Source organism: Linepithema humile, chromosome 7 (genome assembly GCF_040581485.1).
Source record: "Linepithema humile isolate Giens D197 chromosome 7, Lhum_UNIL_v1.0, whole genome shotgun sequence".
In the NCBI taxonomy this organism is placed as follows: Eukaryota; Metazoa; Arthropoda; class Insecta; order Hymenoptera; family Formicidae; genus Linepithema; species Linepithema humile.
The window spans coordinates 21,777,398-21,799,405 of record NC_090134.1 but is presented as its reverse complement, the minus strand read 5'-3'; the positions used below and the strand labels follow the sequence as shown (position 1 = coordinate 21,799,405).

Sequence of the window (22,008 nt, the reverse complement as noted above, 5' to 3'; positions counted from 1 at the left end):
CTATTTCGATCAATGATTGGTTTATACATAATACTATTTCAACTTTTAATTATTATTTAAATGTTTTAAAATGTATACGCATGTGTTTTGACGCTAAAAAATAAGAAAATTTATTCAATTATATTACTTACAATTACATTTCTTCAAATATATATATATATATGTATATATCATACTCCACAATCTTTTGATTATTTCATTTTGCTCTATACCAAAATTATTAAAATTAATAAATGATATATTTATCACATGGAAATATATTTATTGTGTTTTCAATGGTGATGGAGAAAAATATCTTGTAACTGTCCTTATGACCATAGCAGCACTAGAAAACATTTCAATATTAATGAATTTGTATAGTTAATAGAGATCAGATCTTAAAATGAATAATATACCTTAATATAGCAATCACTCCAGCTGGCATTATTTTACCACTGTTGTAAAATCGATAACCCATCAAGCCTCCAAGAGCTGTACTAGTCCCTAAAAAGACTGCAACATTGGTCGGATCTTGAGAAGTCTGATAAGCTCCATAACCTAGAGCAGATCCGAAAAGAAGACCAGCAACCAACGATGGAATAGAACCTGCAAAAGATAAAAAAAGTGTTTTTCACAACATGTTATTTATACAACATATCAAACACTGAGAGATGTTAGTAAACACTCGTGTGTTTAATAATGAATTCAGTCAGCAAACTCACTTGATTTTACATAACCAAATATTCCACCACCAGCCACCGCGGCAGCGTACGCGAATGCAGGAATATCAATAGGCATTTCTATAAAAATCACTTTAAATCTCTTCAAATATTACACCATGTGACGCCTGTTGATATCAGTTACTGAATGACATGCAGAATGAGATACGAATTATATATGTGTACAAACACTGATGGACATACACTGATATAGCAACTCGTAGAAAATCCCTTTCCTCTCCGATTCGCTTACTGATTTGCAGCGCTATCTGCATTTTATTTTGTAGATACAATACGGATACGTATTAAATAATGTTTTACCAACAAGCAAGAAGTATTAAAAAATGGCTACAAAGTTCTATACATATAGGCCCTACGCACAATAGAGAAGATATTAGGGGTAAGAATAAATATTAAATATTAGGAAGAGCAATTTTCATTTTCCTTTAAATAAGGAAACGGAATGGATTAATTATTTCTAATTCTTATTTCCTAATTTATGATACGTTAATCCATTTCATTTTCTTGTTTTGATATGAAATAATATCAATTTCCGGTAATTATTTAGAATAGCTACCTCAATTTTGATTTTGTAATTAATTTCTCTGCAAGAATGTGTCAATCAAATTTGTCTGATTAAATTTCAAAATCCAGAAATATACTTGTTGCACATAATTTTGCAATAGTATTGCAATCAAAAAAATGAGAAATTGACTGCAAGAACAAAGTATAGGTTATTTATTTATTTTTACATGATTTTACACAAGATTCAGTTTAATTGTTTATTTTTCATAAAAATTTACCATTTTAAAAACCTATTGCAATACTCTATTATAATAATAATTTATAATGTAATATTATCATATAATCATTAATATACTATGTATAAAATAAAAATCCAATTAAATATGGTTAGAACATAACTTAATAAATTTTAAATAAAAAATGTTATAAGTTTGTGCACATTGCGACAAGTATTTTATAATCTGCAATTGAAGAAAGAAGTAAGAATACAAGTATCTAGAAATATTGATTATAATAAACATTTTACATTAATATTTGTCGTTTCGATGACTTATTTAATGAAATAATAGAAATTAATGACAAATTTTCTTATTTCTTATTTATTTGACAATTATATGGATTGTTTGAAGACTGAGAATAGTGATATAATCATATGGATATACATACAGGGATAAGACAAAGTCATATACTAGAATCTTTATGAAAGACAGAGTAGAATTATTTTAGTTTTTCTATTGATAAATCGGAAAGTCATGATCGATGACATCACACCAGCAAGCGTATAAATACGCGTATAACTCTCGATAACAGTTGGACTTGTCTCGGCTTGTGGTGAGAAGTACATAGCGGTCTAGCTATGCTTTCGCATAATTTACTTATTAACACCGGGAACATACTCTCCCTGAGTGAAGCCAGGCAGAAAGCGAGCCAAAATTCCACAGATGAGGTCAGTTATTACATAATATTACGTACTTCTTACTGCCATGCAATTAGATAACATTTTTTGTCGTTGACAGTGATTGATTACAATGTGGAGGTTGAGGTTATGTTACATTGTTTGCAATATATTAATTTCGAAATTATTCTTTGATTATATAATTATGCATATATCACTTCTCCGTTGATTTATTTCAGTTGATTGAGACATTAAAAATTATCTTAAATGACAAACAAAGCAAGGGAGATGGTACAACAGTTGTATGTACATTGGAATTTTATTAATTTAGTTTGAATTGAGACCGCTTAAATATTTAATGAATTTTTATAAATTACAATTATAGATTAATGGAAAGGAGGATACAAGTTTACAGGATGTGGATAGAAAAGACTTAAAGGTTACTGTTAAAATATTTATCTCTTCGCCTAATGTTGATTCGTTAAAAGAAGCATTGGACCAAGGTATCAATCACGATTAATTGTCTGTTAATTGATAATACATTTATACAGATTTCTAATAAATATATTAACTCGTTGTAGCATTTAAAGCATTACATACGAATACTATAGAGTCTTTAGTGATAGCTTACAAAAGTATTGAAAATCCAGAAGATATGTTGTCATCGTTAAAATGTATATGGTCTGTAATAGAAGATTATATAAAAGTTGACAAATTATCAAGTGTTGGATTAAGTGACATAAATACAAATACATTCATTGAATTGTTTCAGTGGGCCAATGTAAGAATAAGTTATTATACAAACTAATATCTTTTTATAATATGTTTCATGCAGCATACTCAATCTGTATACAAATTCTATTCATTGTAGATAAAGCCAAATATTGTACAAATTAATTTAGCCACATGTTGTGTGGTACCACCAGCATTGCAAGCATTTACTAAGGAAAATGATATTCAGTTGCTAACCCACAGTGATCCATGTCGTAAGTATCATTCAGTTAAAACTATTGATTGATTAGGATTTGTTTTATTTTTTCGATTTCTATTTCTAGAAATCCTGCCTCAAGAAGTACTAGAAGATATATTTGGTAGCGCTGCTCATTTGCATTGGCTGATAAGATATCAGATACATTTAAAATGTCGTGGTATTTTATCATCAAAAGGATATTTACTGCATATTAATAAGTCAAATATTAATCCTTAACATTGGTAATACTGCTAAACATTATTGCTATTTATCAGTATGCGGGTTAATGTGGTGCTTATAGTTAAATGAATATATATCACATATACTATAATATAAAGGATATGCACACATATAGATTCATATTTTTTAATTTATTACCATGACGTAAATTATTTAAACATTGAGCTTCGTGATTATTAGCATTTTAAATTTTTCATTGTACATATTATATAGAATCATATATATATTATTGCATATCTTTTTAAAAAATTTTTTTTTACTAGTAAATTTATATTGTACAGTTTTATATAAATTTTTATAGAAAAATGTAGAAAATACGTATTTTTTTAGCAAAAGTGTTATTATCAAAATGTTGTTTTATTATAATATCTTGATAATATCCGAAAACAGTTTGAGAGATAAATATGTATAGTATATGAATATCTTGTTCAAGTTCTTGCAAAAAAAAAATGAATAAATTGGATATTGTAAAGCACTACATTTTCTAAATGTATTGTAAAATGTATTCTAGTACACGCATATAAATTTTCCAGCTAGTAGGAAACTAACACGATGCGAATGTGGAACTGTCCAGTAGTGTTGGGTATAAGCGATCGTTAGAATTGAAATGTGGAAGCCAAAGTATTAAGAGAAATGAATGTGTCATATAATATTACGGTATTATTATTAAGACAGTGAATGCATTTTCAACTTTTTTTAAACGCAAATAAGTAATAGTAACGTTGAGAATAAAAACGAGTTATGCGAATACATGGATCAATATATGTGAGTATATGTACATGCAAATTATATTATGTACGAAATGACAATCGTTAGATTATGTTCGATTTGAAAAACCTATCAAAAGTAAATGTTGTATGTGCAGATAATGTGACAGTGTTATCGTCCTTTTCGAGCGGCTCGTAGCTCTTGCTAGCGGTAGCCGATCGGGAGTCAGCCGAACGGCGGTGACACCGAAGGAGAATCCTACCTTTTGTATGTGTATATGTGTGTCCCCGGCGTCGCCGTCGTCGTCGTCCTCATCGTCATCGTCGTCCTCGTCGTAGACCGGCCCCGATATATGCGCCTTGTTTTTTCCTTTGCCACACCACTGCCTTGTGCTCCTGCCTTCTCCCTGCGCTGCCGGGAGCCCTTTTGCGTTAAGCCGCACCGCGTGGCACACACACAATGCGGGGACGACGACAACGAAGCAATGGGACAGGACCTTCGGCGGACTGTAGGATAGCACAAACGCCGCCTCGCTTTCTTTCTCTCTCTTTCTCTTCCTTCTTTCGTCGTGGCGGATTCAGCGAACCTGGAACAAACGCGAGCGATTCATAAGTAAAGAAAATTATTTCAAATTTTGAAGAGACCATTTAATAATGCAATTAATGTTAACATCAACGTATAGTTTATTATGTCTAATAAGTTACCGATTATTTATAATTTTTATAGTAAACAGTGAATACTGTATATACAGAGTAAGGGATTATTGTTATCAGGAATATCGTAAAACTTGAAGCACGTGTTTTAAAAATCCGTCACTGCCTTTCTATTCTCTTTTATCTCGTTCACTCTTTCGTCCTTGTCGCGTGAGTCCTTCGCCGACACACGCACACCCTTACTCACCGCGTTCATCATTCCACCCTCTTCGTTTCTCGTTCGGTTCCTTCCTTCCTTCCGTCTCTTTTAAATACGCATTTACCCACACATACGCGCGGGAGTACGTATACATTCGCTGTCCTGCTCTTTCTTTTACGACCACTGCGAAAAGCAGAGTATGCGAACGCCGCGCGATACTATGTTATGCCTGCGGATCGCGGGTCTGACATACTTTGTATGTTAATGCCACATAATGTCGGTTTTGTTCCTCTTTTCAGCATTTATTTGTTCGGCTCTCTTCTTCGCGTTCGGCCACCGCTTTTGTCGCATCGTAGTGCTCGTACCTCGTGGCCCCGTCTCTCAAATCGTCTCGTCCGATCGTCCGGAGTGATCGTCTAAGAGTGACAATTTTGATCCGAATTGCAAAATAGAAACGTGTGAAGAGAGTTATTAGGTATTATACCTCACAAATCGTGATTTTTAAAAAATGAATTTTTAACATGCACAGTCAAACATGTGTACGAGGAATGTTTAATAAATCAGTTTGATTATATTCCAGCAGATTAACCAAGAGAAAAGACACAAATCCGGAAATAGGAATCTCTTATTGCCGTCGTAGAGTTTGTCCTTTAAATTTGAAGATGCGTTCGAGAGCTCGTAAACAATGATAGATTCTTGAAACTAAGCATGCGATAAACAAGTGAAGTCGCACAACACGCAGAATGAACAATTAATAATAAAACATGATGGTTATAAGACATGAATGCGTTGCGAGCCGATGTGCGTTACATAACATAAATTATATATACATCGCAGAAACGGCATTAAGACGAAAAGGAGGGAGAAATCGGACAAGAATCGGCGGCAAGAACAGCAACAACAACAGCAACGGCAACTTGGCAGTAGCGAGTAAACGCAAAAGCACCCTTGCTCGGCCCCGCGCGCGATGCAAAGACGGGGTATAAATAAGCGGCTGTCGTTTGCGGAAGCAGAAAACGGGCAAAAGGACAGAAATAAAGAAGAACTCGAGGAAGAAAGGGAGCCAGCGATGGAGAAAGGAATAAATAAGTCGGGGCGGAAAGAGAGAGAGAGAGAGAGGGGGAGAAGGAGTAGAGTCGGCAGTACCGGCAGTGGGCCCAGCTCTCAAGTCCCTTGTCGCTTTGCTCGACCAACGTCCCGATCTACTACTTTTGCGGTATACGACCGTCCTTTCGCATTGGAAGCTTTTATTTTCGCCGTGTGCGAAAACGCGTCCGCCGAGCCGAACAAACACAGTCTGGCAGGTGTATCCGCATCTCGTTATCTGGAGAACCACGTCTCTCGGATTATGGCTCGGTCTCGGAGATTTGTTCGCTGAAAATGAAATGCATTGTTGGAGGTGAATAATACTGAATAATCTAATTCCCAATAATTAAAGACATTAAAAAGATTATAGAGGATTCACAAACGATTTAACGACGTTGAAAGATTAATTACGACACATTCGAATAAACTTGCATAATCAAGCCATGCATATGTATAGCAAGATCAATCAATTACGTATCTGATGTAAGAAACTGCAATAATATGGTATTCCTTACATTGACACATTAACTGGTCAATTTTTCTATGCATATGCATTATGCAGTTATGCAAGTTTGTTTAGATTTTAACAGCTGAAAAACACACAGTTCTCTGTGCATAAACCGTAAATTCTGAATAAATGCATTGCCAAACTTGTTTATGGCACATGATGATAGACACAAGTGAAAAAGACGCTTATGAAAGAGAATCTGATAAATCATAATATTAAAAATTGAAGAACTCTTATGAATATATATTTAATTAATAAGACCACTAGTTTTTAATTAACTGTGAATCAATCTTTTTTCGACTTTATGTTAAAATATATACAAAAAATTGAAAAACGAAGCACTGGGTAACTAGAAAAAAAGCCAGAAGATTTGAAATGCATTATATTAATCTAGCATAGAAATTTTAATTGTTAAAGGTTGAGACACCCTGTATACGTGTACGCGAGCACATAGTGTGCATATATGCGGTGACTGCAAACAGAACCGCGTAGAACAGAACGGAGCGGAACCGAATGAAACGGAACAGCGGCGAACGCAGCGTAGAAGCGCGAGTTGACTGCAGCAGCAGGGGCGCAGCATGTTTATTGGCGCATCTCACAGTCTTAAATCTTTATGTTGTCTCCGCGACGGGGTCTGCTATCCCCCTGTCCCATTGGCGAGCTTCTTCCACACGCGGAGAAAGAGGGAGAATCTGAGGCACCGGCTACGGAAAAGGGCAAGAAGGAACGCGAATCGGCGGTCAGGAAGAGCGAGAAAGAGGCTCTCTCAGGACACATCGGGAGAGATATATCTTCTCGGGAGAGTTGTGGTCTCGCGAAATCGAGTCAAGAGTCGGATAAACCAACGACCAAGAGGCGCATCCACCGCATTACGCACACAGAAGCTGCGATTTTAACGTGCCTCTAGAAATGGCCGCATGTCATTCCGAGGAATATATCCTGTCGGTGCTAAAAGCGCAATATAGGTAAGAATTATTAATGCTCTTTCTCTCTCTGTCGCATTTTCAATATAAGAAGAGCGACAAAAAGAGCCGAACGTAGTGCACGCGGCTCGATTACATCATAGAAAATTGATGGAAAGTAAAAATGCTGCTACATTTAGTCACTTTTGATCTTTAAAAATCATACCCCTGTTTAAAGGATCTATTAATGATCTACTTTGTGATCTATTTTAGGAAATAAAAATCAAAAATATAAAAGGATCGATTATATTTTGAATCATATGTTCGATAAACGAGTTTGTAATCTTTGCACATTGAATCGCGCCGATCGAGATATCGTTTTCGACTCAGTTCACGCGGGTTCGTCAGTCGGGCGAGATGCGTGTTCGCGTTCTGTTGGAGGTGTGAAATCGATTTACGTGACATCCTCGTAGTAGAATAAACGCGGTATACGTTGTTATTATTGCTACAGGTATAAAGACGCGTTGGCGCATGTTATTTTCGACGAAACAGCCGTAGTGACAATGGTCGGTGTTGTCACCGATGGCAATGGTGAGTTATAACCAATACATATCATTTGTCAAACTATGTCGTACAAATTAAGTAAACAGCCAATAAGCAATCGTTGCTCTGGAACGATATTCGTGTTTAATATGCGTATTAATGAAAATGTAAGTTGAAGCAAGGAGAAAATTTTGATATCATTGTTTCAGCGTTCCAATTTCAACCGTTATTTTTGAATTGTAGTACACGCAATTTTTAATGGTTTTTCGAACACATTCTATGAGGTGATGCCATCTATTTTTTACCACCAATTTTGAATTATTTAGTTGCACGCGAAATTCGTAATAGTTTTTTGAACACATACGATAGTAAATTTATTTATTTGCGAGAGATGGCACCACCGAAACATGTAGCAGGCTGAAATTGTCTCGCATTCAAATGAACAAATTCGGCTCGCAAAGTAGAATGGCGACGTGAAGCAATACGGCTTTGGCGAACATTTTGCCGAGATCTTAGTCGCATTTGCATATTTCGCATATAAAGGTATTTTGAAATATATAACGTAAAAAGAAAGCGGAAAATATTAGCATTAATTAATGTCTAACGCATTGCCATTGACGTATTTTATGCGACGAAAGAAAAATATGATTATTAATCGGTTATTTGGATGTTGATTTAATTAGAGTAGATATAATTGCTATCACAAACAATAAACTCATTTGTGACGTAAAGATTTACTTATCTGCGTATTTTGACTTTTCAGATTTGCTACAACACCGGAGTTTCGAGTACTTTTTGCACTTTGGACATCCGAGATTATCAGCACGGCGATCGATGCTGCACGGATATCATGAAAGGTATGTGCTAGATGCATCACTTAAGTTTATTCGCAAAAGGAGAAACGGTGCGGCATTTTGCCGCGCGATTTCCCGGTATCGGCGCGATACCGCTGGCGAGGCTTTGACGTTCCCTAAGTGAAATATCATCGGCAATCATTCACGCGAGATCTTTATCGCTTAGCGGCCAACGTGATCCTTGACCCGGCACCGAACTCGGGAGCGGTTTTATGCGAGCTCCCGCGGCGCCCCCGCGGGTGCCGCCGTTGCGAGGAGTATCGTTCGGGGATCCCGCACAGGCGATCGGCGGTAGGAATGTAACGCGCCTCCTCACGAGGCATAGAGTTCCGCGCGAGAATCGCGACGGTGGAATCGGCAAAAAAGTATTCGCGCGCGACGCCACGACGTTTCGTACGCAGGGACGCAGGGACTCGATAATAAATAAGCTTCGGCGCGTTTCCCCTCGCGCGAGCACGCGCGCGATAGCGCGACACGACTTCCGATATTCGAGTATCTTATCTGCCGGGCCCCGATACATTGCGGAATGCGCGCCGCGCGATCGGGTAATAAAAACGGAATGGGAATACGCTCTCTTTCGCCGCGCGAGCCTCTCGATAATCCGGAACACGCCAGGACCTCCCGTATTAGCGTTTCGGGTTGTTTACGAACTTCTCCGCACATTTGTTAGAATCGGAAGTCACGCGAAAAATGGAAATGGAATCTGACGGACACTTCTTCCGTAATAATCAAACGGTTGAAACTTGAGTAGAAACCGTTCGACTACGGAGAAATTTCGAGAACGCGGGTTGGAATATCTTCCAATAGAAACTGAACTGATTCACAGTCGGAGATTAAAAAAAAAAAAAAAAAAGAAAAGATCTCAATTGTTCGTAGCATCGAAGCTTACGTGTTTCAAGCCGGCTCATGAATAGAAGTCGAATCACGGCGAGATGCGCCGCGCCGGTTTCGAAAGATGATAATTAGGCTTTTTACGGTACACGGCCAATTCCAATCTGCATTGTGTTTTGCGCGAGGTGAATTCTCTCGCGGCGAGGAAATCGCGCAATACTTTTAGGCCCCCCGGTACACACTGTTGCGAAAAAGTGAAATGTGTTGTACCATTGCGTTTCCATTGTTGTGTCACGGGGAGGCGTAAAACGGGGCAAGGTTGCATTCGCGATTGTTCGAAAAATCTCACATAAGTTCAAGTGGGCGCCGAATCTTTCGACAAGTTCTATTATTTCGTATGTATTTCTCCTCAACGCGCTGGCGTCGATTAATTTTTCAGAGATGCCAATTGCAGTTTGATTTGTACCCTAATTTCAAGAAGGGAAATTTATTTAGACGTCTCTGAACCTCGTGGAAAGAAGACGTCGCGGTAGGAGAAACGGCCGTAGGATAACGAGAAAATGGGAGAGAAAAAGAGAGACAGCATTAGACGCCTGCTTGCCATTGTGAAAATGTCGGGGGATCCCTGACCTCCGGCGGCTGCTCGCTTTAATTACGTTTGTCATTTCATAGCCGGTGGTGTCTCATTATAAAGAAAGTTGGAGATATAACTCAGCACTTGTTGCGAACCTAGGTGGCCTCTTTCTGGTAACGGCACTAACCAGCCCAAGACCAGACGACCGACAGCGACCGACCGTCCGACCGAGCGACCACAGTCATGAGGACCCCTTTTACCTTACGTTATAGCCCTCCGCGTGCCGCTCTTCGCATCGCCGCTCTAGATCTTCGGATAAGAGCGAACACCATTTTAGCGGTTCCTTACACACCAGACATCCGCTGCCTTCCCGCGTGCACAGAGGCCCCGGCGGCGGAGGCCTCGCTGCATTTTTTTCCGCGCGAATGTGTCAAGCGACCGCGACGCGGGAGGGAAAGACGCGAAGGAAGGGGATGACGGACGGACGCCGAGATAAAGAGGAGGGGAGCACTAAAGAAGGATAGGTGTACACGCGCGTCAGCCGAAACCTTCTAATCCCACGTACGCACACACGGGTGCCCGCGCGGATTCGTCGCGTGAGACCGAGCGGTGGAAGAGGCAGAGAAGAAAAAACGGGATAGCGTACCGTTTTGCGCACCGCGATAAGGGTTTCGCTTCTCCGCGGCGTTGTTTCTGCGCGCAATAAAAGCCAAGCGTTATATTCGCCGATTTGTTTGCGCGTTCCGCTGGACCAACGGCCGCGCGCTACCGTTTCGATTAATCTCGACCTTATCTTGACGACTGTATCTCGGCGAGAAATTAAATTAAAATACGCGGCGTAAATCATCGAGGGATTTTCGTGCGCGAGATTGAAGTATCGATAACGACGCTTAATTAGTCCATTAAGCGCCACTTAAGTCCGATTATCCGATTCAGATCGATTTGTTAGTATTTCGAAATCGCAATTAGCACGGAATCAAACATCGCTCCCCGAGTTTTCTCCCGATTTCAGTGGCGGATGTTGCTTATCTGCGAGGTCTCCGCTGTTTATCCGGTAACGTTACTTCGCCCCCGAGACGCCTAATCGCGCATACTTTGTATTCAGGTTAATTTCGCATTTAATTGCAGATTTATCTGTTTACGAGACCTATTCGCGCTGTACTGTTAGAACGATAATCAATCTCACCGACGAACGGTGAGAAGATCCGTCATTTCATAAAATTGCGTGCTGCACAACGTCGTTGAAATCGCAATTTATAATTGTAGCAGAGCGTAAGAAAATAACTAATGCACGGTAACGTTAACAATTATAATTAGATATAGTACAGGAAACTGTGCGCATTTATTGAAAGTATATTACAATTTCAACATGATAAGTGAACAGTAATTATAGTAGTGTTTAAATCACACAAACCTTTGCTTGTATGCTATTACGCTAATCGGCGTAATCTTATCACATTATTATTTTTTTATTAAACCTTAGAGAATCCTGTTTTTTTTTTTTTCAATGTTTAAATATTAGTGATCTTTTGCATTGAACCGGGGCGATCACACAGCTCGCGATCTTAAGTTCAACGATAAATTCTCCGGGCAATTTGCAGTCGATTTTTTCCGAACGATCTCTCTCTCTCTCTCTCTCTCTCTCTCTCTCTCTCTCTGTGTAAATAGAGGCACCATCGACACACTGATTTCGGCCGAATCGAGAAAGCGGCGACGGCTCCTCGCCGTCGTGATCGAGATGACATTTTTCCCAGGTTGGCTCGCGTGCATATAACTCGATTGCGATTTGCGTATGAATCCCGGCGGCTCGGCATTCGATCGCACATAAAATCTAGCTTTGCATGCTGATAAGGGGGCCCCTGCGCGCACCTGTGTGCGCGCGCCACACAGCGGCCCCGCTCACGTGTATACACACGCGGATACGCATAAAGAGGCCCCAGCCGCGCTATATTACACCTCTCTCCCTCCCCTCGTTTCCGACCCCTCCCCCAACCTCCCTCTCGCGCTCTCTTTTTTTCTTTCTCTCTCTCTCTCTCCCCTCTCGCTCCGTCCTTCTCTCTCTCTCTCTCTCGTTCTTTCTCTCCTCTAAGCGTGTACGCGCGCACGCAGATCCCGCGTGTCGATGTGGGTACGGTTATTAGCCCAGAAAGCAAGGCCCCTGCTTCCGGTGTAGGCACTTCAGTTCGAGAGTTTCTTAACCCCTTCTTACATGACTCTTGCTCGGCCTGGCCTGGCCTAAGACTCTGCCCCGGCTTGGCCTGTTGTCGGTTGCGGGTGGTAGGTAGGTACGGTACCGTAGAGATACGGCAGCGCGCTAGGCTTATACAGGGTGTTCTGCGACGTGTTCGACAAACTTCGCTCGCGAACTCTCCCTGTCGATCTGCAAGTTCGATCATCCTCTTGGCAATGGTATTGAAACGGTTGTTCAATCGCAAGCAATTGAATCCATTGATGATGCGACAGATATTTTAGGAGCAAATAAATTAATTTCGAAATGTATTCTATTTTCACTGAGATATTTCGTGGGAAGAAATTGCGAGGGTAAACACGCGTGCGTGGCGTTCGATCGGGACTTCGTCGAGGCAACGCCTATTTAAGATTCGTTGCAAAAATTATAGACGAAGCTTGATTGAATAGCAGTTTGCGAACACCCTGTATGGATGTAACCGGCGTGTATGTATATGTCGGGGTAGATTACCAATGGTGAACCCGTCATTTTTTCCCGCGGCGAGGTGGACTCGACCTGTCTCACCGGGAGCTCTCATAGATTTCGAGAGACACCGAACAATGCGCACGACTCCGTGTACGTGATCTCGGCTGTCGTTACAGTAGCGATTCGAACATCGCATTAATTTATAGATTAGAAAAGCTTTTAACATTATAAAACAATGTAAAAAAGAGTTGTAAGGCAAGAATTTATACTGTGAAAACGCGAAGATTGTAATACGTTTGGCGGCATGATATAAAAATGATTTCTAAAGCCATCACATTGAGATGATAAAAACAAGAGAAAAATTCCAAAATGACGATAGAAATATCTTCTGACGAAAAAATTTCGTGTTTTTAAAATAACTTTTCCGTTATTTTACTTATTTTCTATGTCGCATCGTGCATCTAAATGATGTCGTTAAAGTTGTTATAATTGGCTATAAAATAGTGAGTGTTAATGCTTTAGTGCCGCCAATAGGCATTATCTGGAAATTTTTTAAACAATTTAATTTGAAATAAAATTTTGCCACAACCGAGTTTGATAATGCGACCGGGCGAATAGCTAGACCGTGCATAATTTCTGGATAGAACGGATTTTGCGGTATCCTCGGGGAGTCGCAGAGTCGCAGAGCCGAGGCGTTCGCGGTCGTTTCGAAAGTGATGACCCCGCGCGAGCGGTAAAGGTGCGTGCAGCTGCTTCCTCCTCGGAGCGTTTTATACGTGTGGAACAACACTAATGCGATGGAGATTAGCTTACCTGGGGTTCCCATGAACTATTTTTGAGTTTAATCGTTGCGCTGATCTGCTGTTACACGCTGTACATTACATACGAGGCCTACGTAGTAACAGATAATTACTCCGCGGCTTGGACGGGCGGAACGAGAGGGGAGAGAGACGTTCCTGGATCGCTAATGAGGCTCTCTGGAATATTATCGATGCGTACGTAGCGTGCTTATAACCGTTCCTCCCGGCCGATGAATTTTCCATTCTTTCTTCAGCGCCACATCAGGAAATCCTTTGCTTTTCCAGTTGTAAATAAAACATGGACGTTGTATTCATTTTCGTTTGTTTCCTGTTCCAGAGTTTTTAAGCGGTAACGTTCTCTTTCATGGGCTGACATTTGACTCTCTCGATTTCTTAAATGTTGTAAAAATATTTTCTACAATAATTTCTTCTAAGAATAATTTATTCTAAGAATATTCTTCATCGGGGAATTCTTCAGAGTACAGATTTCACATCTATTTGCATTCGTTTTCTGATCTGAGGCCGCGATATCTCTCCCGAAAAGGAATTTTGTACGATTAGAATATTCATAATACGCTAAAAGACTGTTCTTTTGTTTCTTACCGTCGAACCGATTTCATCACTCATGAGCGCGTATCGCGAAATCGTTTGGGTTACAGGTGAGGGATTAAAAAGTCGCTCTTCGACTTTTCTCTCTCTCTCTCTCTCTCTCTCTCTCTAGTTGAGAACTCACGTGAAAAATGAGATTATACGCACGCAACCGTAATGCTTAAGCCACGTTGATGTAACTCGATGTTAGATCCGAGTAGCTTGTTGACATTTTCAGAAACAGATAATGAATTGTTAGTTTATTTATGTGTTAAAGTGAAAAGAACAAATACGCGCGCACATTAAACACGTACTCGCGCAAGCGTACTTTTGACGAGCGCTGTCGCGCTATTCAAATAGCGGACTCGCTAAAATCGCACGGTAAAAGCTGTTGCAACGTCGGAAGTGGCAATGCCCGGCGAGCGTACGGTTCTCAAAGGGTTAATTGGGCATGGTAACTCTCTTCAGGTGACCAAGCTCCATGGGAGTGTGACGAGGGAAATCCCGATTTCGCGCGACGGAATCAAATACAATGCCTCGCGTCTCGATTTATAACACCCTATAGACGAACGTCCCGTCTTCATTCACCTTGCGACCGGCAAGTACGGAGCGACCTTGCGCGTCAATGTTCGTTACACCTTGCTGACAGCGAAATATCAGCGTGTATGCACATATATCTTTGCGTGCGCGCCTCTGAATACATTAATGTTACCCATTGCCTTTGCTGCTATTGAAAAGAAATAGAAATAAGAAAAAATTATTTCATCTTTAATAAGTATTTCTCGCGAAATAATTATTCAAAGTATATTATGATTTTTTTTTTGTTGATCAAACGTATAATTTTTTTTCATTTGCGATATAATAATCTTTTTGAGATACGTATGTTAACATTTTGTTGCACAATCTTATTCACATGTACGTCTTGTGCGCGTTAAGCGTATATTCGGTCTCGAAACCGATGGCGTTGTACTCGGAACTCCATCGACCCTTCATTATACGCCGTCTCCAATCACGTGTGACAAATTATTCCCGCGTCACTTCCTTTAGTGCACTGACGAGATTTCAGGTACGACCTAGAAGACTGTCTGACAGCCATGCTCAATTCTCTGTATATAATACACACACGTCGATACTTTGTGGGAAGAATAACGAGATAATAATTGCGATTATTTAGGTGTAATTTGTCAAAATTTGAGGTTCTGAATAAAAAAACTTGTGTCTCGCAACCAATTCCAACCAGATTTAGAATATTTACTATGAAAAATTGAAATATCGCGAATAAAATCATAGTTTCTTGCAAAGTTTCGGCTAAAAGAAAACCGTTTTCCAATTCTATACAATATTGCCTGGCTGAGTGTAGCATATTTAACGGGTATCTTTGAAATATAGAATATTTCATCGTGTGTGAATTCTCGATAGAACTTATCACACGTGTAAAATTTCAATCCAGCCCCGCAGTTCTACACGCATTAGACGTCGAATCGGCAAATATCACACGTCGCGCGATCTTCTCGTCGATGATACACACGACAATGCGATGTCAGGTCAGGATAGGATACATAAAAAAAAAAAGTATCATCCTTGCGTGTCGGAGCCACATAGCTGAGGTCGAGGAGCAGCGGCGGCGGTAGCGGCGGCGGCGGCGGCGGCCGAGAGGTACACCGTGATGCCAGGCACACACGAGACGGGCGTGCATAAGTCAGCACTCAGGATATTTCGTCATTTCCTGCTTCTCACGCGATACAATCTAAATTAACTATGTTCGCTTGGCTAGGCCTCCTCCCTCGCGCACGGAGAGCTCGCATCTTTCAAGAAAATTTCTTATTTCCTAGCAAGGAGGGCCGCCGCCGCCGCCGCCGCCGCCGCGTCGCCTTCATGGAGGAACGCGAAGAGGACGACGAGCGGCGTCGAGAGGACGAAGATGAGAAGTAGATGAGGACCCGCCACGCCGCGCCGCACCGCACCGCGTCACGGGCTTTCACAATGTTCCCGTTTCGCGCCGTCAAGTGAGTAAGTTGCCGCTCTCGACAGTCGGAAAATCTCTAATGTCCCTCGACCGGAAGAGAGATACATCGAGAAAACGTATTCGCGGAAAGAGTTGCGGAGCCTCGTTTTTCCTAGACTTCACTCGACTTTCATAGGAAGGGGATATCGTAGCGCTACTAGAAACTATAGATACATGAAAATGGTATAACGCGTTCCATTTCTCGTGCGTTATTTTTGTACTGTTTGACGTCGACTCTTCCTCGGCGAAAATGTTGAGAAGACTTATAATTTATTGCCCAATCTTTCGTCAGAACGTATTTTCGTTTTTAATTGACTCCGCGAAAAATTTTTTCGATCACCGATAACTCGAGAATTATTGTTCTTCAAATTGAGCAAAGAATTTGTCGCTAAAAAGAATACGTGAGAAGAATATAGCGAAGAATAATGTCTCCCGCTATGCCGTTGATTCTTTCGTGAAAGGAAAAAAAAAATTGTTTTGTTGTGATACAAAGAAAATTGTTGAAAGAATAACTAAAGTCTCGAAGCCAACGTTCGCACCGATCGGTTGTCATCCCGACTGTGACTTTGCGAATTCCAGGGGATTCTAATTCCCTATCCCTGAGGAGAGGCCATTTTACGGCTCGAACGAAGCGGCCGCGCAGGAAGTAGGGCGTAAAGTGCCTTGAACTTTGAACCGCACGGTTTTTTTTTAAACGACACGAATGGGGGACTCTGCGGGAAGCGCGCGGCGTCGCATAATTTAATATTCTCAGCGTTAATAATATCAATTAAAAAAAAGTAGAAATCGAAAACAAAATAATGTAAGTACCTGACTACTTTATCTCTACATTTGATGTCACGGTCGAAACTTTCCCACAATATAATTTATCAAAACCTGCGTATTTTATGAGTTCCGGAAATTAGGGTGCTGAATATTCCTCCGAGTCTCCTTAACCCGGAAATTTGTTAAACCTCAACGGTTTCACTGTCCGAAGACCTTAATTAATTTGCGCAATTGAAGATTGCGGCATTGGCGGCGATTTCACGCGAATCCGCGTGGTTTTGATTTGGCGAACGTCTGACCAGTGCGGGACCGCATCACTTGCCGGGTGACTCTTCGATACTTCCACCTTGTGTCGTCGCGTTATCACAGGGCGGGAGAGAGAGAGAGAGAGAGAGAGAGAGAGAGAGAGAGAGAGAGAGAGAGAGAGAGAGAGAGAGAGAGAGAGACTCGCAATCGAAAACATTCAGCGCGACACGCGCGATGATCACGATTGAGCTTTTGCAATTTTGTAATTACGAACGCGCGATTAGATCGCGGTTTTTCCTTGGAATCCGCGTAGACACGGACATGCAGGCGAACTTCAAAGAAACGTGCGGAGTGTACGTGCGAAAGAAAGGAGATGATATCGGCTTTACGCGAGTGTGTGAAGTGCGGAAATGTTATGGTGTGCAAAGAACACACGCGCATGCACGCGCGCGGGGAGGGAAGGCGTAACTGACCATGGTGCAAATACACGCATTCGCAGAAAAACGGGGATACGGTGTTTTGCATAGCGCGAGTCCGAACGCGATGCTCCTTTTCCGTCCGAACGCGCACAAACGGCGCGGCGTTTATTCGCTCGCATCGTACAAAGCGTGGCTAATGAATCCGCGTCTATTAGCGTGTCGTCTATTAACGTGTACATTCTAATTCGCGAAAACGGATCTCCGCGATCTCAAAACGATTTGCATAAATAAGATGCGCCATTACGTATTCGCGAGGATAATGTAGCGTTCCGAAGCAGCTTGCGGCATCTTTGACTTACAGCTTTACAAGAGGACAATCAATATCTTATCTATTGGCATATGACATAACTCGTAGGTTCGCGAAGCGGGGACGCGTCGGACGCGGGATCCGGTCAACGTCGTGTCGTGCGTAACACGCGTGTCTACACGCATGCGGGCGCGATCGGTGGCGTTTCTAACAAATTAACGGCCGATATCTCCGTCGTTTCACCCTGCTCCGCGCCTTCTGGCTCCACCTCCCAGCGGCGCACGGACCGGCTGCACCGCGAGAGGCAACATCCGCGCGCGCGCGCGGGAGAGAGAGATCATTTTTGCTATGTATTTGCAAACTGAATAATAAATACCACGCGGGATATACGCGACGAGCACGGCGGCGCGCGTTCCGCCTTCACGCAGCTCGCTCTCGGCGCGGATTGGTCGTGCCGACCGCGAGGGGACGGCGATATTCATTCGCCACCGTCTCTCCTCCACGACCGTGGACCTACTTTGTACCACGCACACGGGCGCAAACCGAGGATATTGCACGTGGACGCTGTACGCGTGAGGAGGGGGCCGTATACACATCTTATCATCTCTCTTTCTCTCTCGGCTCCCGCCGCGAGAGTAGCGGCGTTCGGCTCGAGCGAGTCCGTCTCCCTTGGTCCGCTTCTGCGTCTCTCTTCTCGCTCTCTCTTCCTCTCGCGTCTTTCTCTGCTTCCCTCCGTCGTTCGCCGGCCCTTTCTTTCTGGTTCCCTCTTTTATTGTCTTACGGCACTTGGTTTTGCGTATTGTGTAGATATATTTTATTTAATTACGCTTCTTATTTTTATATTGCCTCCCGTTCATTACTTTCCGTCCACGGAAATTGTCGTTAGTATGCGATGAATTACTTATTTTCCTATTGTTTACTCGGCTATACAGAGTATTCCGCTTCTCGTGCGTTATTTTTTAAATCGATGTATTCTTTAATCAATTTGGAAACGATTTTTTTCAGCAGTATTGAGAAACCGATAGTTTTCGAGTCATGAGCGATTGCAAATGACTTTTCCAAACTGAACTTTTTAAGAGTCAAATGGAGAACAAAAATATTCTTCAATTAATTTCATATATTTGACAGAATTTTATTTTAAGACTTGGTTACAAAAATGTGCGATGCAAAAGTTTGAAAAATTGCGATAAATAATTTGCTTTTTCGATATTTTTACCAAAAAATCAAATTAGTAAAAGAAAAATCTATCATTAAATGTGATGCGAGAAGTGAAATTCGTATATCTTTTATATTTAGTTTTATTATTTTTAAAATAGTTTATTATATAATCTAATACGCTATTATTTCTCTCTGTCACATATTTCTTCTGATTCTCGGATTTATCCGATAATAAATTTCTCTTTCCTTTTTACGAGTGTTAGTGTAGGCTCTCGCATAAATACAAACGAATACATTAACACTGCGGTCACGCTTGGATCAGTTCTGCCCTCGCTGTATTTGCGCATACATATATTATTAGTTATTTGGCTTTTCTAAATTCCAAATCCGTGCCATGAATGTCATTCAACGCGGCGAGAAGAATACGCGGGGTGCGTCGCGTGATGTTTCGCCGGACGGATTTAGAGATCTCGAAAATGATAGTTAAAATTGTTAAGAACGACTGTGATAATGCTCGGAGACGATCGCATACCAACACGCGTGTTCAATCTTTAATTATTTGTAGAAACTCGGGTACCCGATTTTTTTTATATAGTTCAGCTATAATAATGTTAATGTGTGAAAGCACAAATTAATTTGCGAAGATGAATTTCATTATTTTCTCGAGGAAAACGCTTTGCAGTGAACAAACAATCGAATGAACTGATAGTAAGAAGCAAACGCGAGATATCAATGATAATCCCGTCTCTTTCTCTACAGTTATAGAGACTTCATTTCATTTTAGGGATTGTTCAGCCGAATAGCATAAATATTTATGCGCATACGCAAGCATTACGCGCTTGCTGGCGCATTAACGAGCACAATGCACTTATATCGTTTCATATACACATACCATAGCTGCTCAGGTGAGTGACGGCCGCCCGAGCGTGATGTTTTTCTCAGTTTGCTTTACGGTTCTTCGGATGTGTCGCTTTCTTCCGTTTATCATTGCTTCTGTTCTGCCTCTATTTTCATATACCTTCTTAAGACGTAATAATATACGGGGTGTCCAGTAAATCACGATATAATCGCCGAAAGACGATATATAATAAATTGTTTTATCACTAGAAAGTTTAATTCGCACATATTTTTCTGAATTTATATTTGTATTAATCTAGCTTCTTTTAAGAAGAAACATTTTATAAAGATGGTTATTTATCTTGAAATAGACAATTTCCGATTTGCAATTTCTAAATTATATTTACGTGGGATTAGCGCGACATATTTTTCGGATATTCGTTTGTATAGTGTGAGACAGCTACGTCATCGAGATCGGGAATCAATCATATTATTGAAAGAGCAGACAGTATGCAATCGAGTGAGTTAGCACGTAGTATCCTCTCTCAACTTGCTTTATAATCTTTTAAATATTCAGTTTGCACGCTCGTTTGTACATTCACCGCGGCGTATCGACCGCCACGCTAGACGAATTTCGTATTCATAAATTATACGAATGTATATACAATTTCGTTCATCGATCCGCAATTGATTGATGTCGATTAAAAATTCGAGTGAAACTTCTAATTAGTGTTCCGAGTAACTGTTGAAAATAAGAGAATTAAAAAAGGTAAATAAAAGCGTCTACGCTTATGTTAAATGCGGTGAAGAGCTCTCTATTTTGAACTCGGGTTCAAGAGCGTCAAGAAAAAGATTGTCCGTCCTTAAGTGGTAATGCGCTGAAAAATATGTTTACGTTAATTTGCGCGACGCGTCATTTTGCGCGTACGGAATAATCAACGCATTTCCTCTGCGCCTCCTTGCTTTTCACGAGGATAAAATTCGATGTAACGAAGCGTCTGACGTTAACGAAGCGTTAAAGCGAGGCAGGTGCGTTGCATTAATGTAACACCGGGAGAGGACTATAAAGCGTATAATCACGAAAGGTCATATTAATATGATAATAATAACCAGATAAATATATATGATTTTTACATACGGGAAAATAATGCGCGGAGCCGCGCGCTCACACGTAGTTTATATTTAGACTCGTAAGCTTAGAGTGAATTTATAGTCATTGCTATCGGGATCCTTTATGCATCGTCCCTTGGCGATATTGCGGTGTGCCTACACTCCTCTAGGCCGATGGTTCTCAAACTTTTTCGCTCACGGCGCTCGCTATTGTCCGCCGCGGCAAGAGCCCTTGCCGAAAACACGGATTATTTCGCAAAATATTTCGCGAATGATACAATTCACGCTCGACTGCAAGCGGATAGAGAGAGTTCGGTGCTGAAGAAAATTGCACGCGGCTCCTCTTCGGCCCGCAGCAATGTAACGTCCAAATCTTCCGCGACGTGCCCTTTGAGAATCACTGCTCCGGGCGTTAGAGAGAGAATATAGTGTGCGTCTATAATCTCTCGTGGTTTTTTTTCACGCGCGTGTGATGACACCCACGTGGTCTCTCGCCGCGACTTCGCTCCGCGAACGATTCGCATAGAGCCACCGCGCCAATATCTGCAACGGCCGCAACCTTTCTCTTCTCGTGTGCTAATCAATCTGCGTGTGCTTCCTACGCTTTTCGATTACGTAACCGCGGCATTGTGAACACCTCGCGACGAAAATTTAAAAACGCAAAATCAAGAATCCGTGCCTCGCATTCCGACGAACCGCGTTCGACGACTCCCGCGTGTGCGAACGCGCCGCGCGCGCGGCTGCCGTGTCTTATAATATCTCATATTCCAATGACATTTGCGGATACTTTCAGCCGCGAAGGATTGACTGTCGAAACACGCGATAGATCATGCAAGTACAGCATTATACGCGCGAAATTATTGGCATATTCGACCGGAGGCGATTTCAATTGCCTTTGAAACGACCAAGTACAATCCAATTTCATTTTAATACC

At 41.2% G+C, this 22,008-nt stretch overlaps 3 protein-coding genes and 1 long non-coding RNA gene across 12 annotated transcripts in view; 2 read left to right on the top strand and 2 right to left on the bottom strand.

Annotated features, from left to right (window-relative positions):
• Nucleotides 1-85: 85 nt before the first annotated feature.
• Nucleotides 86-930, bottom strand: LOC137001128 (transmembrane protein 14C). The gene is made up of 3 exons (XM_067359392.1): nucleotides 702-930; nucleotides 396-585; nucleotides 86-325 (listed from the first exon to the last, which is right to left on the bottom strand). Exons 1-3 carry the CDS (start codon nucleotides 775-777, stop codon nucleotides 262-264), a joined length of 330 nt encoding a protein of 109 aa, XP_067215493.1. The 5' UTR covers nucleotides 778-930; the 3' UTR covers nucleotides 86-261.
• Nucleotides 931-1,806: 876 nt separating this feature from the next.
• Nucleotides 1,807-20,101, bottom strand: LOC137001129 (uncharacterized). Its single transcript, XR_010891257.1, has 4 exons — nucleotides 20,020-20,101; nucleotides 4,937-6,262; nucleotides 4,299-4,622; nucleotides 1,807-2,801 (listed from the first exon to the last, which is right to left on the bottom strand). It is a non-coding gene; the product is annotated as an uncharacterized lncRNA (long non-coding RNA).
• On the top strand, nucleotides 2,034-4,137 carry Gclm (Glutamate-cysteine ligase modifier subunit). The gene is given in 6 exon segments (XM_067359390.1): nucleotides 2,034-2,169; nucleotides 2,358-2,420; nucleotides 2,504-2,621; nucleotides 2,700-2,899; nucleotides 2,990-3,330; nucleotides 3,862-4,137. Coding segments are annotated over 5 exon segments (807 nt in total). The 5' UTR covers nucleotides 2,034-2,079; the 3' UTR covers nucleotides 3,326-3,330; nucleotides 3,862-4,137.
• Nucleotides 6,149-22,008, top strand: part of Sox15 (Sox box protein 15) — a 50,175-nt gene continuing 34,315 nt past the window's right edge. For 3 of the 9 annotated variants that reach the window (XR_010891256.1, XR_010891255.1, XM_067359376.1), the window contains exons 1-3: nucleotides 6,644-7,975; nucleotides 8,691-8,784; nucleotides 16,060-16,233. The gene's annotated coding sequence lies outside the window, so the exon portion shown is untranslated. Of the gene's footprint in view, nucleotides 6,288-6,643; nucleotides 7,976-8,690; nucleotides 8,785-16,059; nucleotides 16,238-22,008 lie in introns of those variants that run through there. The other 6 variants (XM_067359380.1, XM_012360565.2, XM_067359381.1 and 3 more) reach the window with 6 other exon arrangements.